We start from the raw sequence: 18,648 nt of genomic DNA, 5'->3' as shown, positions 1-18,648 counted from the left end.
ATGGTGTGTGATGGCATTTATTCATTTTTTAAAAAAGGATTATTTTTGATTTTCCAGCCTCTTTAATCATTTGCTATTGTCTTGAAGTTACATGTACAAAAAAATTAAACACAGAACTCAAAAAATCTGTTCTCTAAAATTTTCTTGGTTTGATTAAAATATATAAAAAAGGCGATCACATTTTAACAAAGAAAAAGTTTTCATGGCTGTAATTATCTTTCTGTAGAAACTAATGCTCCTTTGTCTTGTTCAGCCTGCTGTTAGGGTTTTCATTAACTCTGCCTTGTATAACTCATGTTGGAGGCTGTATAAAAAGCAGGTAGTAAATGCATAAATTAATGGCAAATTTTTTACAAATTAATATAAACTAATGGTATGGAATGATCCTCACCTTTTGCCTCATCTCACCCTGACCCCTAATCCTCACACTCCTCATCCTCCACCGCTGTGTAGATGACCTGGTTCCTGCGTTTGATTCTGGGAGTCGGGCCTCTGCTGCCCGGATCACTAGTCTCATCGCTGGTGCGTTTTAAGATGCGTGCAGCTGAGGCGTCCTCGTCCCCGCCCTCACAGAGTCCCTCCCTTTCTGCTCCCGGGTGGGAGCGATCTGCTGCTGCTGGGGTGGAGTGGGAGGGAGGCGGCAGGTTCATTAGGTGGGACAGGCGAGTGGGCGAGACACCAGATTTGGGCTCTGGAAGAACCATACGACTGGGGGTGTGGATTTCACCTACGGGGGCATCAGAGAGCTTCTCTCCCTTCACTTCTGACTCCTTTCCCTCCTCTCCATCTTCCTCCCACTCATCCTCTATGGTGATCTCATCAGGATTAAACGAACTCGACAATCCTGACGTGTCAGTCGGATACTCGCTGGGCTCATCCACGCTTCCCACACTATTCCCATCCTCATCATCATCCTCCTCCCCTCCAGTACTGCCCTGCACTGTCCTCAGCGCATCACCCCTCTGCCCCACCTGGGCGTAGATGTCTGTGAGACCTAACGTGGCGCAGAGCTCGGTCGTCTGAGGGTTGGTGCTACAGCTGGGGTTGGCGTGGGGCTGGGGCTTGCTGGGGTCGTAGGGTGTCACAGTCCGGCTGAAGTTGTCCGGGATGGCAAGTTCACCGCTGAGATCCTCCACCACCTGCATCATGGCTGCTTCTGAAGCTCTGAAGTCCCACCTGCATGAACAGAAACAGCTGTGTCATTATGTTTAGGTGAGTATGAGAGGGAATCATCAGAAACTAGTTAATTCACTCCACTATTTTCATCTTTTTCGATCCTGAATACTGTCCGTTTCCTGCCTGTTTTGTTTCAAGGTAGTAAACTGATTAAGAAGAAAAAGCTTTGTGCAGGTGCTGGCAACTGCAAGATGAACATAATCATAAAAAACTAAACCTAAAAATAATCTCTCTCTGGTGTTTTTGTAACTTGTTTCTTGCAGCTACATTGTTAAGATGAGATGGTCACACCTGTATTCTATTGCAAACTGTGTGTGCATGTTTAAGCCTTAGGCCCATTTCCACATTTTCATGATGTTGATGAAGAGCTGAGCCGAACGCGTTGCTCTCGTCGGTGTCAACAAAAGATCATTGACTATGTTTTTGTGGCAGTGTGCAGTCTCTCTCACAATCACTTCTGGTCAGTGCACAGAATATCTTTGGCTTTTTGAAATGTCAAATCAGACAAATTTTTTTTTTACACCAAAACAATTATTGGCCAATTAATTTATCAAGAAAATAATCGGCAGATAATTCGTTAGTAACATCAGTCGTTAGTTGAATCCCTAGAATATAAAAATATGTCCCACCTCTCCAGGACAGTTCGGTGCATTGGCAACAGCATGATGTAAGTATCAGACTTCCTTCTATGGGGCAACAGATCACTCACTGCATGAAGTTTTACTGAAAATGTTCAAGCAGCTAAATTCTGCTTAAAGAGTTTTGCTGATTTATGAAAAACAGGTTCAGCTGGAATTATGAAGCGTGTCATTGAGGCTTTAGTCACAGTCACGGTTTTATCATCAGACCTTTTTACTCGACTGGAACAACATTTAAACTCACAAATGCCTGTTTAATATTTATGAGTGATGCTTATGGCTGTATTGTCCTGACTGCACTGGATCCACCTGTAATTTTACAGTTGTTTGCCAAACGTTGGACACCCCAGGGCAAGTAACTTATTATGTTGATTTTTGAAGTGAAAAGAAGTAAACACAAACCCTGCAGCAAGCAGACATTAAACGAGCCTCTCTTTAAAAGGGGTACTGTTAGTTCTTATTTCGTGAACTTAAACGTGGGGGTGGAAATATTCTGCTTTGGGGTTGTGAGGCAGATGGAGGGAAGAATGCATTCCTCTAGAAATCTGCAAATTTTGGATGCACATGTCCAGCAAAGTGAAGCAGAAAAGAGGCTGGCTTCTAAAAAAGGACAGTGATTCAAAGGAGACCTCAAAATCCACCATGAACTACTTCAAGAAACAGAACATGAAGCTTTTGTAACGGGGCCCACAGTCCCCCTGCCCTGAACATCACTGAAAATCTGTGGGTAGATCTTAAATATGCTGTATGAGCAACAGACTAAAAATATCTCCCAACCTGAAGTGATCTGGAAGAAGAGTGGCTAAAAATTATTCTTAAATCAAGAATAGAAAGATTCTTAGCTGCTATAAAAAGCATTTGCAAGCTGTGATATCTGCCAAAGTACTGGCTGAGTAAGGTGCCCAAACTTTTGCCTATGACACAACTGAAACCTCGTGGTTTACTACTTAATTAGTAAAAAGTAACAGTGAATGTAAACAAACAGCTCATTTTAAGGAGTTGGATCTACTTCTTTTCACTTCAAAAATCAACAAAATGTGCAATCTGTCCAGGCAGGGTGAGCCACACATATGTATGTCTGATTCTCTGTGTACCGTTCATGGAGGCCATTATTCTCTGGAGGGTTCCAGGGGTGAGGGGTGGTCCTCTGTAGGCCGTTTGTGGCTTTCAGAATAGCAAGCCACTCCGGATCAAACTCAAGGCCCTCAGATGAACCCGGCCTCTCTGCAACATCCACAATCTGCAACACAAGTGTTTATGTCATTGCTGTCATCCCTACATCTTAAACTAGACTTGATCTCTGCGTATCTACCAACAAAACATCCTCTCACCTGTAAGAATTCCCTATAGGGCAAACATTTATCCAGAGACAGGAATTTGGTTACACGTGGGGCAGCATTACCTTTAGGCTAAAGACAAGAGAATTCACTGAGTTGGTGGAAAAACATTTGTATAGCAGACGGCTGGTACCTAGACTTATTAAAACTCTAAAATGTAAGACTAAGAATGACATGAGCAGTTACTCTCACCGGATGCTGCATAACAGCAGCAAATTTCACATGAAGATGTGCAGAGAACCAGTAGCTGGGCTGAAGATGAGCCAGGAGCTCTTCAGCGGCAGGACTTCCCAGAGTGTTTGACTCCACTTCCTGACGCAGAAACTTCTTCTTTCGCAGCAATTCCCCTGTGCTCCCATAGTAGTAGATTCCACGAGGCCAGTCGTGGCTCATGAAAATGTCCATGGGCATCTGGATCTTATTGGAAATGAACATTTATGAATCAAAATACATTGTTTATATAGATAATTTTGAGCTGTGCGCAAGAGAACAAGCGGATATTTACCTGTTTTAATTTGAAAACCTCGATATTTCGGATGTGATATACGCTTCGAAGAGTATCAGGGTTGTATGGAGGGAACTCATGGTGACCTTAAAGAGCAAACATTCCTTGTAAGCGTAAACTGCATAGTGTGTATAATTTCAATCATTCATGCTGTAAAAAAAAAACTCACCCTTTCTGTAGTCACGTGATTTGAAGATTCCAGATAAGCCACCAATTCTGATCCCTTTGTAGCGAATAACACCAGCATAACCTGAGGACATATGGTTAAAGTCAAGCCTGGAAATAACAGATAGGCAGACAGTCTGAATAATCACATTAATTTATCTGTGTGTCCCTACCCAGATAATAAATGTTGGGTGCCACCCAGCCCCCATAAGGAAGCTCCTGCATGTGGTTGGAAGCCTCGTGGTTCCCTCCAATGAAGATGGTGAGGACTGGAGCCTTCTTCTCTCCAGAATAATATCTGCAACAGACAGTGAAGTTACAAGTTTTAAATGCTCTCACTCATATCTTGCACTTTTTGAAATATAACAAAAATAATCAAAGAACTGACTTGTAGAAGGTCTGCATCGTTCTGTACTTGGCTGGCACTGCCATGCACTTCATGTCTCCCTCATTTCGCACTGCCTGGAAGTCGCCACAGCAAAGCAGCAGGTCCACTTTCACCCCTTCCTTCTTCTCCAAGTAGCCGATGGTCTCGTAGATCCTGTCCAGTTCTCCATGGCAACAGCCCTCCACTGCAATCTTCATGCTGCACAGGCGAGTAAGCTGCAGGTTCCCAGAGAAAAATCACATTCACAGTGAGGGTTGGTTTGTACTCTGAGATGCTGAGACCTGTTTGTTGTCTTTTGTTGATCAGGAAGGGAACAAGCAAAATTCAAAACACTGGTGATGCCATTATTTTCACTAAAAAGGTATCAGTCATGTTAGGCAGAGCTGCAAAATTTAGTCAATTAATCCATTAGTAAATCAGCAGAATATTACTCTGCAACTACTTTGATTGTTTGTTATTTCTTAAACTAAAAATGCCAAATATTTGCTTAGTCCACCTTTTTAAACGTGAAGATTTTGAGAATCTGGGAATCTGTGGTGGACATTTTGGCCATGTTCTGACATTTTATAAACCAAGCAAGTGATCGACTAATCGATAAAATGCTGATAGGTTCATCGAACGCGAAAACACTCCTTAGTTGCAGCCCTAGAGTGAAGAAGAGCCTCTGTGGCAGATTACAGAGAATCGAGAGCCACGGGAACATAAGCTAACCTGGATACCACTTTAAACACATCAAATATTCAGCGATGCTTTGAAAACTTGCTCAACAGAGTGACAAAATTTTAACCATCTGACACATGGGAGTCCTGCTACATGCCCGTCAACAAGGCCTCTGCGATATGTAAGTCTACTCCGTGTAGTTAGCTTCAGTTACAACTTATTACTAGCAACTTAATTGGTATAAAATCAACAGCAACAAAACAGAACAAGCAATAGCAAGCTATGCTAATATAATGGACCATAAGGTTACACCGTGTTGAGATGACCCGCGAACAAAAAACCTCTCACGAGCACAACAGGCTGACAAACCGCGCACTTACGGTAACGACTGAAGACCTGAAGAGTGTGTGTCCGGTTTTCAAGCGCCGTAAACTTACAAAATATTTCTGAAAATCATGTTTATGTTGCAGGTTCGCACAGGCACGAGAGAATGAATTTTCCCACCTCGCATCTATCACTAACGGCGCATGCGCGGAACGTCACCAACTTAAGCAAAAGGAGTGTGATCACCGACAGTAGATTCAACAAAAAACAAAATTAAACGAATGTTAATTCGTAATAAAAGTGAGTCGTTTTACGATTGTTTTCTTTTCCCAAATCTGTTAATTGAGTTTTTAATTATTTATTTTTGTTTTGTTTTGTGAACATCGATATCAAAGAACTAAGCACAACACTGGTCTACAAAATCGGTATGAATAATAGTGACAGAAATACATAATGTATAATGGAAAAGCATATCAACAGCACATGTTCTTATATGCTATTTTTTTATATATATAAATAAAAGCAAAGTACAAAAGGGGGGGGGTCCATAATTAGTTGAGGAGAATTGTTTTGTAGTATTGAAGCCACTGTGGAAATGGAAAAAAATAAATATAGAATCCATATATCCACATAGTATTCAAGAGTAAACCACTCCAGGGTGGTTTGTCATTGATCCATGTTATAAAAACATTTTCGTTTTACTTTTATTTTCGTATCCGTTCACATGGTTTGTATGGGACAAGTTGTTGTGTCGAAACTAAATTAAGGAGACTTCACCTACGTCACATTTATAAACAAAATTTACCTCATTGACAAATCCACTGTCTGTCATACAGCTCGCCAACTTAGCGCTGTTGTTTCTTCTTGTATATCTGCTGCTAGTGATTATAACTCAGCCCATACAGGAATATAGTCAGCTGTTTTTATTATAACGCTAGCGAGGAGCTGCGTGACTGAGCTGCAGTTACTTTTTAAAATCCGCTCACAGCTGCTCTGGGGGGCGGAGTGTCTGCAGAGTGCTGCGCCGATTGGGGCGCTCGATCGGGGGAAGAGAGATGGCGTGCTTGTTGGAGGCCCCTCTCCGCATCAGTGTGCTGTCTGTGAGTGTCACTCTCATAGTTTCAAATAGCATTGTGAGATTTACAGTACGCTAACTCCAGCAGCGAGTGCTTAATATAATTTAATCAGTCAAACTGTGAAGGTTTGTGTCTTCTGTTAGCCTGCAAGCTAAGTTACAGGCTTTGCAACATGTAGCACTGTAGCGGTGCGCCTACGTAGCTGTTGGTGGGAACGGTTTTTATTCTGACCTTGCTCGCGCGGGCGGGAACGTTCCGAACATGTGAAGGGATGCGTGTGGTTAATGTCCGTTCGCCCCGTCGGTGTGTAAAGTAAACATAATCAAACGACTGAAGTAGCTGTCAGTGACAGTCGGAATGAGTTAGCAGCTAACTGCTAAGTGACAGTGCTGTCACCACTGTTCGTCCTGAAACAAACCAAATACATTTAAAAAAAAAATGCATAATGCAAAGTGGAAAAGAAGTTGCAGTACTGAGCTTTTTATTCCAACCACCCGACGTGACTTGCTCGTAATCTCCGCAGTTTGTCAATTACAGTAGCAAACATTGTTAAGATAGCTAGCGTTAGCTAACCACTAGCATACGGTTAAGCTAGTGAAGCTAACATCCCTCACTGGGTGCCCTCCTCCATGAGTTTTCACAGGGTAAAATTAGCTCTGTCAGCAGCCAAAAGTCTAGTAAATAGTTAGTGTGGTATTGTAATTTATTTTAGCAGGTGACAGTGGCCGTCAGGTGTATTTTTGCTAAAGTTAGCATTAAATTGGCAGCGGAAACGAGCTTACTCAGGATCACACTAGTGAAACGCCCCCACGTTAGGTCCATGCAGAAAGAACACTGTTGCAGACCTTCTAAGATATTATGGTAGCTTCTGTTATACCTTAACAAACACAAGCAGCTCAGTTGTTGTGTGTCCTCTATTTGCCTGATTTAAGCTACATGTAGTTAATGCATATAAAAGTTGGTTTTCAAAACAGATTTGTAAAGGCAGGTTAATGCAGGTACAGAATGTGCTGAGCACCTTGCCAGCACCATGTTGGCACCAGAAGCCTGTAGTATCAGTGTGTGGTCAGCTGGTTGAGGTTTGCTCCTCTGTGGTTATGTGGAAGGTTCTGGTTAAAGTTGTCAGTGATATAAACAAAGTTTTCTGGTGTCACATTCAGCCACTGGGTGCCACATTTAACAGCTGTTGAAGGGTCCTGGTGCCATGAATTCTGCTGTATGTGTCAGTGTGTACGACTCTGGGTCTATTAGTGTTGACAAGCAATTTAAAAAAACCTTTAATTTAGTTCAATTATAAAATATCTGCTGATTTTTAAATATTTGGAGGTTTGATATTCCAGATAGAAATAATCCTAATCCTAATTATGTAAACATAGAGACCATCAAACTCTACCTCTCTGCTTCTTAACTTTAGTTTGCTGCTAAATTGATGTAAAAATATACACTTTATTTGACATTTTCTGCTGTGTGAAGTATATATGTCAGACAGAAACTGATCAAGGTACAGATAGGTGTAGCTGGGAAATTGTCATGTCACTGATTTTTGTCACTAATGGGTCTGTTATTTTTGTCCTCATGCAGGAGGTCACTGCCACTAGTCGCCATTATGTTGACAGACTGTTCGACCCCGACCCACAGAAAGTGCTGCAGGGAGTCATGTAAGTCCAGCAACACTTTGTCCAACACACATTTGTATATGTTGTCCTCCCTAATGCAAAGGATATACAGATAAACAGAGTTTGAACAAATCCTTTTGCAGTAAATAATAACCTGGCCTTTTTTCTATTTCATCAGCCATCTTACTGGAAGAGCTCGTACTTTATTCAGCCAGTGTGTTTTCAGTGCAGCCAGTCACTCCACCAGATTTGTTTTTCTTTTTTATGATGAACACTGATGAAGGTCCTGTGCTGAAATGCATTATTTGAATAAAGGCCACACTCTTGTACACCGGCTGGTGTTGCTGAAATGTCTTTTACAGGTTGTTGATTAAATTTGCCAATAGAATTACCTCTTTGAATATCGTACATTGAACTTATTCTGTAGAAAACATTACTCATGATGTTGGTGTTCCTGTAGCAGCATGACCTCTGTGTTTACATGCACAGCCTTTCATCTCAAAATGCATTTCACTGTCCAGTATGACTTCACCCCCTCCCCACACACACACACACACACACACACACACACACACACACACACACACTCACTCTCTGTCTCGACTGCAGTGACCTGGACTCTGACTATTACATCGTTATTTTTAACTTCTGAGGAGACTAGCTCTGGTTACGGCTTGTACCGCTCCACTAGCCGAGCACCTGACTGACTTGACTGCCTGCTACAGCTGTACTTTTCCACTAGCCTCACTCACCTGCTATTTGATATCATCTGGGGCACTCGCAGAGCAGGGGAAAGGCTGCATGGAAAAAAAATGCAGTGAACACAAGCGAACAGGCTCATTCTGTGTCCCTGCAAGAATATGTGGTACATCTGCCTGATGTGAACCTTCTCTGGTCCAATTAGGAAACATCAGTCTGGCTAACCTCTGCCTGCCTGCTGTCTTCATGACTTCTTAGATTTACTACATACTGTCCTCACAGATCTCTGGACAGTCTCACTACTATTAGCTAAACTTATATTATCAAGAGACAACACGGGTGAAAATACATCTTTAATGAAACGTAATGTGTTTTACTTTTGTGCTGTAACTTTCATTCTAACTCTCAGAATAAAAGTTCCTTTTTATCCTGACCTGCTGCTGCAGTATATCAACAATAATGCTTTACATTATGGCCTATAACGCACAACATTAAATCTTCCCAATCAACAGTCTAATTTTTTGTACCAACGATGTACTGGTTCATACAGTCACTGAGCACTTTATTAGGAACACCTGCACACCTTCTTATTCGTGCAGTTATCCAATCAGCTGATTATGTGGCAGCTTTGCAATACACAGCATCCTGCAGATACAAGTGAGGAGCTTCAGTTAATATTCACATTCATCAAATAGGGGGAAAATTTGACTTCAGTGACTTTGACCATGGCGTGTTTGTTGGTGTCAGACGTGCTGGTTTCTGACACTTTTCACACACAGCAATCTGTAGAGTTTCCACTGGAGCCAAAAACAGGATTTTTATGGTGTTCCTAATAAAGTGCTCACTGAGTGTACATGTAGGTACATTAGAACTAGATGTGAAGTTAGGGAACACAAATGTCGGACCGTATGTTGCCATGATCTAAAGTGTTCCCGTATCAACTCTTTCATCATGCCAGCGAAATACATTTGTCACAGTTGCTCCAAACACATGACCATGAAGCGACCTCTCATCCGTGTGCCCATGTCTGACTTCACAGTGACATGAAGAATGCCGTCATAGGAAACAACAAGCAGAAGGCCAATCTGATCGTCCTCGGAGCCGTGCCGAGGTACGTCTCTGCACACCTCTCCACTTCTTTCCTTTTTGTCTCTCCACTTTATGACCTTTTTTAAAGTTTTCATTCAGGTGCACTCAAGGGATACACAAGATGTTTGTGGTGCACAAGATGCTTCTGTAAAACTAACAAGACCTGAATTCAGTCCACACCACTCTATTCTTCCCACTAATGTAATTGTGTGACACATTTTCCCTTCTATCAATGAAATGACAGTAACGGCAACTTTAACTTGTAGTTTATGAGAGAATAAAAACACAGAGCCGAACTCACTGTCACCAGCTTCTCTGCACTCCACACATAATTGGCATGTTTACAGTCAACTTGCTTTAGTGTGTGTGTGTGTGTGTGTGTGTGTGTGTGTGTGTGTGTGTGTGTGTGTTTGTTCATTGGTCCCAGGTTACTATACCTGCTCCAGCAGAGCTCGTCCAGTCTGGAGCTGCGGACCGAGTGTGCCGTGGTGCTGGGCAGCCTCGCCATGGGCACCGAGAACAACATCAAGTCCCTGGTGGACTGTCACATCATCCCTGCCCTTCTTCAAGGTTGGACACACACACAGACACACACATTCTCACCTATGCAAATACTGCAGAGGACAACAGCCTAAGTGACTTTCTTGGAGACAGAGCTAAAGAGCACGTGTGTTTTGTGTGTTCACAGGTCTCTTGTGTCCAGACCTGATCTTCATTGAAGCCTGTCTTCGATGCCTCAGAACTGTCTTCATCAGCCCGGTTACACCTGTGCAGCTGCTCTATACTGTAGGTTGTCCTGTACATGTTCTGCCTGCTGCACACATGAGCGACAATGTGATTTTGGACAGAACCTGAGTGCAGACTACCATTTGTGTGTTTTCGTTTCAGGACCCCACTGTGATTCCCCATCTAATGTCTCTACTGAGCCGCTCACAGAGAACCCAGGAGTACATCACACAGATCTTCTCCCACTGTTGTAAGGTATTTGTTGGTATTTGGTCGCACACAAACACAGTGGAGTCCAGCACACTTGGAGCCCAGACCACGATTCATTGTTGACTGGATGTTTATTCTCCGCAGACCCCGGAGCACCAGACGGTTCTTTTCAACCACGGCGCCATCCAGAACATCGCCCCTCTGCTAATCTCACCCTCTTATAAGGTATAAAGCTGCCCCTCTGTCAGTGGATATACAGTATTAACCAACCTTTATACCAAGTCACCTCTTTATATCATTCTCCTCTTCACACCTCTCCAGGTCCGGATGCAGGCGTTAAAGTGTTTCTCAGTCCTGGCCTATGAGAACACTCAGGTCTCCATGACACTGGTGAATGGTGAGGAAATCTCTCGTCGTCTCCTCTCGTCGTCTCCTCTCCTCGTGTCCTCTCCTCTTATATCCATTTATCTATGTTTTTTTCTTGCCAGTGCTGGTGGACGGGGAGCTGCTCTCTCAGGTATTTGTCAGAATGATGCAAAGGGATCAACCCATTGAAATGCAGCTAACAGCAGCCAAATGGTGAGTGACGTAAACCCATATGAATTATTATTCATTAGTAATATATTTCCTATATTCCCTGTATACATTTTCCTCTAACGCGACCTCTTTCCTTCAGTTTAACGTACATGTGTCGAGCGGGTGCCATTAGGACAGACGACAGCTGCATCGTCCTGAAGGTCCGGCTCTTCTGAGACCTCAGCACCTCCACTTACCATCATTATCATCATTATCATTGTACTGTACATATGACTTTCTGTTTTTCATCCAGACGCTGCCGTGCCTGGTGCGGATGTGCAGTAAAGAGCATTTGCTTGAGGAGAGGGTGGAGGGTGCAGAGACGCTGGCCTACCTGATGGAGCCCGACGTGGAGCTGCAGAGGATCGCCAGCACCACCGACCACCTGGTGGCCATGCTGGCTGACTACTTTAAATACCCCAGCTCTGTGTCCGCCATCACTGACATCAAGAGGGTGGGTCAGTGGGCCTGGGGAGGGTCCTTCTCATGTAACGTTGTGTTGTCAAGACGGAAAGGGGGCAGGTGTTTGCCAGATGTTACATGTATGTGTTAGTGTTTTCAGCCACGCCATCAACACTCCGAGGCTGTAGCTGAATGCTAATGTCGACATGCTAACATGCCGATGTTTAGCAGGTACAGTGTTCACCATGTTTGCCATCTTAGTTTGGTCATAAACCAAAGTGTTGACATTTTGATCTGATGCTCAATGAAAACTCAGGACCAGCAAGTGTTTACAGTTTATCCTGAGGTAAATATCTGCAGCACGTATCATGGCCATCCATCCAACAGTTGTTGAAACATTTCTCCAAACTCACAAATGTCACCTCGTGATGATGCAGGAGAAAAAGTAAAGTCAAAGTCAGTAGCATTCGTCCTCTGGTGACCATGAATTCAAAATTTAATGGCATCCATCTGATTCAGATATTTCAACCAGGACCAAAGTACCGACCAACCAGCCTTTAAATCCCTACAGTCATGCTAATAGCATAGCTAAAACTAATAATCACAATTATTTTTCTTAAGGCCAATTAAAGGCTCTTTGTTACTTGAACAGATTTTTTTTGCTTAGACTTTCAGACAGCGCTGGAGCCAATCTAGATATGCTTCTATAATCAGCTGTGACCCAGTAATCCTCAGTGTTTCTGAATGTCGTCAGTGCTGCAAAGACAGACAGCAGAAAGGTTTTCAGGCTGACTGTATAAATGTAGCTCTCCATCTACACTTGTTAATAATTACCTCTAAATCAATATAATACATTAAATGAGAGTCCAGTAAATTTAAATACGTGTTCATAAAAAAAAAAAACCTAACCACAAGTTTTATTATTCTCCATGACTGGATTCAGCTACTACCTTATCTGTGTTATGTAACAAACTAAATAACCAAGAAGGTAGTTCATCAAAATGAATTTATTTCAATTACAGGAAGCGGCTGAGGGGAAACAGTGAGTAAATTCAGCTTGAACTGGATTTGGCTCTACTGCTTGGTGTAGTTTTTAGCGAATAATGTTTTTAATGGTTCAAAATGTATCATCTTTCACTGTTTGCTCACTTCCTGTCACCTGCAGCTGGACCATGACCTGAAACACGCACACGAGCTGAGACAAGCTGCTTTCAAACTTTACGCCTCGCTGGGCTCCAACGACGAGGACATCCGCAAAAAGGTGACCCTTCCTCAGGTGTATTTTTTACTTGTATTTAGTGCAAACGAGTTTATTCTTTAACGCACCCCCTCTTCTTTTATTTTTTGTCTTCAGATCACAGAGACAGAGAACATGATGGACAGGATAGTCAGTGGCCTATCAGAATCCAGCATTAAAGTCCGCTTGGCGGCCGTCAGGTACGACGTTTCTTTGAACCGCGTCCACGTCCTCCCAGAAATCTGCATGACGCATCAAACCTTTAAATGATTCAACTTCTGCTAAATAACATAATAATAATAATAATAAAATGTGAGTGCATTTTTTTATATTTATTTATTATTATTTTTGTCCAGGTGTCTTCACAGTCTGTCGCGATCGGTGCAGCAGCTGAGGACCAGCTTCCACGACCACGCCGTGTGGAAACCCCTCATGAAGGTCAGTGGCGTCCAGTGACGCCCAGCAGTAGCACGTCACTGGGACCGGTCTCAGCTCTCAGGCCGGACGAGGACATGCGTGTCAGGGTGAAAATAAACGATGAACATTGAGTGACATGGTGTGTTTGTGTTTGTGTGTAGCTGCTGCAGAACGCCCCCGACGAAGTCCTGGTCATGGCCTCCTCTACACTATGCAATCTACTGCTGGAGTTCTCACCCAGCAAAGAGGTACACACACACACACACACACACACACACACACACACACACACGTTCTCACACACTTGTAAATGAGGAGATCTTTGTAATAACAGTTGATCAAATGACGGGTTTAATATTGAGACCAGTGGTTTCTCTGTATCTGCAGCCCATCCTGGAGTCGGGGGTGATTGAATTACTATGCAGTCTGACCCAGAGTGACAGTCCTGCACTGAGGGTCAATGGGATCTGGGCCCTGATGGTAAGAAGAGGGTTTTAAGTCTCAACAGACTCCTTTTTCACTTCAGCAGAATCCTGGAGAGATCACTGAATGTGTGACTTGTTTTCAAGGACTGTGAATGTTTAGATTTAATACGTCATCTATTTTTCTCTGTCTTTCTTTTTCTCTCTCTGCGTTGTTAAACACTCACTGTCCATCGTGTCACGTTCAAAGTAATTCAGAGAAAGTTGTGTTTTTGATGATTCACTTTGACACCCTGATGATTTTAAATACAAACCGTGTGTGTGTGTGTGTGTGTGTGTGTGTGTGTGTGTGTGTGTGTGTGTGTGTGTTCAGAACATGGCGTTCCAGGCCGATCAGAAGGTGAAGGTGGAGATTGTTCGGTGTTTGGGCACAGAGCAGTTGTTCCGTCTGCTGTCGGACCCCGACACCAACGTGCTGATGAAGACCCTCGGTTTGCTGCGAAATCTGCTTTCAACTCGCCCGGTGAGACACACACACAAGCGCCGTCTTTAACGTCCAATACAGCAGCTCAGTTTTCACTCCTTCATGCCTATTGTATGTTGTGCTCAGGTTGTTCACCTGGACTCAACGGATTAGACTTTAGTGGTCAAAGGTCACGGTGACCTCACAAAACACTTTTTAGCCATAACTCAAGACTTCACAGTAATTATGACAAAAATGTCACACAAATAGTTCATACTGTATTTGACTCTGGATAAACAGGGATGTAACCTGGAACTAGTCTGAGCGGCGGAGGGTTTCTAGTTTGTTGACACTGTCAGAATGAGGATAATTCCACATAGTGCTTGAACTGAACTGCGTCATATTGGAAGGTACTTCTAATATTTTGTCCGCCACATTTACACATTAGGCAGCTTAACATTAGAAAAACCTTCTTCTGTACAACCTTAATAATAAAGATGAATTAGAATAATCACCTGTCAACAAACAACTGTTGTATTGGATTGTACAGGTGTACCTAATAAAGTGGCCACTGAGTGTATGTAGACTACGGTCAGAGACTCCACTCAGCGTCTGTGGCATGTCACAGTAAAGTTGTAGTAACTCACACGACCCGGCATGTGCTGGATTTGCATAAAGTACAACATGCATGCTGACTCTCTCTCTCTGACTCTCTCTCCCCCTCTCTCTCTCTCTCTCTCTGTCTCTCTCTCTCTATCTCTCTCTCTCTCTCTCTGACTCTCTCTCCCCCTCTCTCTCTCTCTCTCTCTCTGTCTCTCTCTCTATCTCTCTCTCTCTCTCTCTGACTCTCTCTCCCCCTCTCTCTCTCTCTCGCTTTGTCTCTCTCTCTCTCCCCCTCTCTCTCTCTCTCTCGCTTTGTCTCTCTCTCTCTCCTCTCTCTCTCTCTCTCTCTCTCTCTCTCTCTCTCTCTCTCTCTCTCTCCCCCCCCTCTCTCTCTCGCTTTGTCTCTCTCTCTCTCTCTCTCTCTCTCTCTCTCGTGTCGTCAGCACATCGACCAGATCATGAGTTCTCACGGGAAGCAGATCATGCAGGCGGTGACCCTGATCCTGGAGGCAGAGCACAGTATAGAGGTCAAAGAACAGGTGAGTTCTCCCTCCGCCTCCTGCTCAGCAACAGCTTTCATACCGAATTCAACCCACAGCTGCATTAAAAAACCCGCAGTGCAGAGTGCAGGTACGCTCGGTCTCCATTCCTTCATTGGTGCCGAGACGTCTGTGGAACTGGAAACACATGAGAGAGAATCACTTGTTCTTTTTATGAATCACTAAGAACAAAATGTCCAAGTGACGGCAGTGATGTAACGCAGCTCTTCTCATCTGTCAGACGCTGTGCATTCTGGCCAACATCGCCGACGGCAACACCGCCAAGGAGCTCATCATGACCAATGACGACATGCTCCAGAAAATCAAATACTACATGGTACTGTTTATTAAAAACGTCTCCTGCAGTTCAGCCTTGTTGAAGTGGTATATTCTGCCAACTGACTGATTATGGGATGTTTTCATTAGTTTCTGTTCTGCTTCCTTCAGGGTCATTCGAATGTGAAACTGCAGCTCGCTGCCACCTTCTGCATCTCAAACCTCATCTGGAACGAGGAGGACGGTAAGAGACTCGCCGCACGAGGAGGAATAAAGGAAAGGGAAAGAGGGATGTGAGGAGAGATGAAGTTCTGTCGTCTCTGCTGAAACGTTGATGGTGTGAAGGCGTGTTCACGCTACAGTGAAGACAAGGGTGCAGGATATTAGGGCTGCAAGTGACGACAGAAATATTCCAATCACAACTTTTCAAATATCTTGTTTTCTGACCAATAGTCCAGAACCCGCAGGTATTTACTTTAGTTTTATACAGGACAGGGAGAAGCAGCAAACTGGATTAATTGATATCAATTCTATGTAATATCAGTTCTTTAGATATATATAAACCAATCTTTACAGTATTTACCGCGGCTGTTGAGCTTGGCTCGGTGCACCACAGACACAGGCGAGCGCCTCCTCCATTACTGCCCCTGCAGAGCATCAGATCATGTGTCCTCCGCTCTGATGATGATAATGAGATGCGTCTTTTAGACACAGTGAACTCTTGTCTTGCAAAACACTTTGATTGTGGTTAATTGAATGTTTAAAGAAGCCGATTCTGTCCTTTATGGAGCCGTGAACCTCTGACCTTGTTCATTTTAAAGTAGCACATGTAGATGCTGGAGTTAATTAATTTTCCTCTCCGCGTTCTCGTGTGTCACCAGGTTCTCAGGACCGTCAGGACAAGCTGAGGGAGATGGGCTTCGTGGACATTCTGCACAAACTCACCCAGGCCTCTGACCCCAGCCTCAGTGACAGGTGGGCCACAATAACAAACCATTATTCATTAGACACTGAAACTGCTGAGCACACTGGACTGACTGTGTGTGTGTGTGTGTGTGTGTGTGTGTGTGTGTGTTGTGTGTGTGTGTGTGTGTGTGTGTGTGTGTGTGTGTCTCTCTCTCTCAGGGCGAAGACGGCGATGCAGCAGTACCTAGCATGACTACAGAGGGCAGAGATCCTCTACTGCCAGCCTAACTAACAATCGTCGGGAGGGACACCTGCCATCGGTTCTTTTGTTTTCCTTGTTTTTGTTTAATCTTGAGGCTTGTTCTGTTGCACAAAGACACCTTTTGTTTTGGACCTGTGGCTGGCCTCCCTTCACCTCCCTCCCACCCACCACCACCCGGTACCACCACCTCAAAACGTTGTGCTTGCTCCAAACCTCATCCTGGAGACTCTGAGATCGTGGTTGTTGGGAAATCAACGGTTCGGAGGGTTTCACTTGTTTTTTCTTCTGGTTTTTTTTTTTTTTTCTCTTCCTTCAAGGACAAAGTGAATTTTTTTTTTTTCCTTTGGGACTTTGTGATTTAAGGTTTTTGAATTTTTATTTTTTTTCTTTGGAGTGCAGCAGCCAGACACCAGCGCCGCCGTGCTGCCGTGGTGCTTTTGGACTCCTGATGGTGGAGATTCAGGTCTCGGAGAACCGGACTACGAGGTTTGACACAAGAGCACGGCTGTTGGACAGTAAAGCTTCCCAGTTTTATTTTTTTAATTTTTAACTAATGATATTACTATTAATATTAATGTTTCCTTCAGGCGTCACGAGTAAGGACACATTTGGAAAAACACAGACTGCCTATTTTGAAATTTTGGGTGTTTTCTTTTCTTTCTTTTTTTTGTGGATACATACCTCGTAAATATATAAATATATATAAATATAAACATAAATATATATTTTTGGATTTTTATTTTCCCCTGACCCTCTCGTTTGTTTTATTCATCCTCTCTGAACCACGACTGTCGGCACAGTGCGGGGAATCCGGTGTGTATCTGACTTTGAACTTGGTGTGTAGAGGTGATATAAGGAGAAGAAATGTATTTCCCCTGATTTTCTTTTTTCTCTTCACCGTCGTGGTTCTGTGTTTTCACTGGAGCCTGTCACCTTTTGTCGGATGTCCTTTATAATCCCAATGGGAAATGTAGTTCCAGAGCTGATAGGGCTTACTCTGACCTGCCGGTGACTAACTAACAGGCATGAGTACACACAACACCAGAGATCAGAGGACGCATGAATCCTCACACCTCTATCGTTTTCTCTTACGAGCATTTGTTAAAAGTTTAAATGAAAATTTCTCAAGCTCCTCCCGGGTTTCTTTCCTCTGACGTGTTTTTGAGAAGTGAGCGGAGAACAAGAGTAGATGGCGAGGAATGAAGGAAGAACAATTTGAGACTGGCCCCTGGAGGGTAAAAGCACTAAGTGCACCCGCAGCGGCAGAATCGAGTGCTACGTCGTGTTTCCTCCCTCGATCATATAATTTCTTCTCCCAGAAGGATTTTTCTAGAGTGTTGTTCCCTGACATTTCAAACCTTACTGAAGCTCTGATAGAATGAATGTTATCATTGAAAATATATGCAGACCTGAAGAAGGAGTTCCTCTGTCTTGTGTCTTTTGTTTCACCTCAGCAGCCGGTCTGAATCAAGTGTGTCGAGTCCCGTGCAAAGAATCAAATCCAGCGTAAACTTTTATTTCTCTGCTGAGTCGTTCTCTGATCCACGTCGTCTGAAGAAAGGTCACGTGTTTTTAAGAGGCGTTGATGGTTGAGGATGCAGTTTGTGGGGCTGTAGAACTGCACTGTGTTATACAGAGGTGTTTAATATAATAATAAAATATAAAATTTAATAATGCAGCAGCAGCAGAACAAACTGCAGCCTCACGTTGAATCAACACGTCTGTAAAACACAAGCTGGACATTATAACCTTCATGAAGGAGGGTTTACTGCAGGACTGTTGTATTGTACCTAATAAACTGGCAGCTGAGTGTACATGAGTACAGTGCATTTCCCATTTAATTAGTATCACAGCTGATGGTTGCCTAGAGGGGGAAACTCTTTAACAATCTGGATTAAAAACTATTTTATTTGCTGCATAAAAAATAAATGTGTAA

The 18,648-nt window shown here is 43.4% G+C and overlaps 2 protein-coding genes across 2 annotated transcripts; one reads left to right on the top strand and one right to left on the bottom strand.

Moving 5' to 3' along the window:
* Positions 1-39: 39 nt before the first annotated feature.
* Positions 40-5,397, bottom strand: dbr1 (debranching RNA lariats 1). The gene is made up of 9 exons (XM_056388924.1): positions 5,250-5,397; positions 4,210-4,424; positions 3,995-4,119; positions 3,826-3,906; positions 3,657-3,742; positions 3,344-3,568; positions 3,146-3,223; positions 2,909-3,054; positions 40-1,176 (listed from the first exon to the last, which is right to left on the bottom strand). Exons 2-9 carry the CDS (start codon positions 4,404-4,406, stop codon positions 417-419), a joined length of 1,698 nt encoding a protein of 565 aa, XP_056244899.1. The 5' UTR covers positions 4,407-4,424; positions 5,250-5,397; the 3' UTR covers positions 40-416.
* A 615-nt stretch (positions 5,398-6,012) lies between these two features.
* On the top strand, positions 6,013-18,132 carry armc8 (armadillo repeat containing 8). Its single transcript, XM_056388651.1, has 22 exons — positions 6,013-6,293; positions 7,851-7,927; positions 9,624-9,695; positions 10,101-10,243; positions 10,362-10,459; positions 10,562-10,654; positions 10,754-10,834; positions 10,931-11,006; positions 11,098-11,188; positions 11,286-11,346; positions 11,439-11,639; positions 12,753-12,848; positions 12,942-13,024; positions 13,181-13,262; positions 13,403-13,489; positions 13,629-13,721; positions 14,037-14,186; positions 15,173-15,268; positions 15,510-15,605; positions 15,716-15,788; positions 16,426-16,519; positions 16,670-18,132. Exons 1-22 carry the CDS (start codon positions 6,249-6,251, stop codon positions 16,701-16,703), a joined length of 2,022 nt encoding a protein of 673 aa, XP_056244626.1. The 5' UTR covers positions 6,013-6,248; the 3' UTR covers positions 16,704-18,132.
* The last annotated feature ends 516 nt before the right edge of the window (positions 18,133-18,648 follow it).

This window comes from Seriola aureovittata, chromosome 11, assembly GCF_021018895.1.
Source record: "Seriola aureovittata isolate HTS-2021-v1 ecotype China chromosome 11, ASM2101889v1, whole genome shotgun sequence".
In the NCBI taxonomy this organism is placed as follows: Eukaryota; Metazoa; Chordata; class Actinopteri; order Carangiformes; family Carangidae; genus Seriola; species Seriola aureovittata.
Note: the sequence above shows the minus strand (reverse complement) of the source record. Positions and strands in the feature narration are given on the sequence as shown.

Excerpts from the sequence above, each read along its gene's own strand:
- armc8 (XM_056388651.1), top strand. The coding sequence starts at position 6,249 with ATGGCGTGCTTGTTGGAGGCCCCTCTCCGCATCAGTGTGCTGTCT. Across the intron at positions 9,696-10,100 it reads GTCCTCGGAGCCGTGCCGAG|GTTACTATACCTGCTCCAGC; the intron begins GTACGTCTCTGC and ends CATTGGTCCCAG. Across the intron at positions 15,606-15,715 it reads AGAAAATCAAATACTACATG|GGTCATTCGAATGTGAAACT; the intron begins GTACTGTTTATT and ends TGCTTCCTTCAG.
- dbr1 (XM_056388924.1), bottom strand. The coding sequence starts at position 4,406 with ATGAAGATTGCAGTGGAGGGCTGTTGCCATGGAGAACTGGACAGGATC. Across the intron at positions 4,120-4,209 it reads ACGATGCAGACCTTCTACAA|ATATTATTCTGGAGAGAAGA; the intron begins GTCAGTTCTTTG and ends TGTCTGTTGCAG. Across the intron at positions 1,177-2,908 it reads AATAATGGCCTCCATGAACG|GTGGGACTTCAGAGCTTCAG; the intron begins GTACACAGAGAA and ends CTGTTCATGCAG.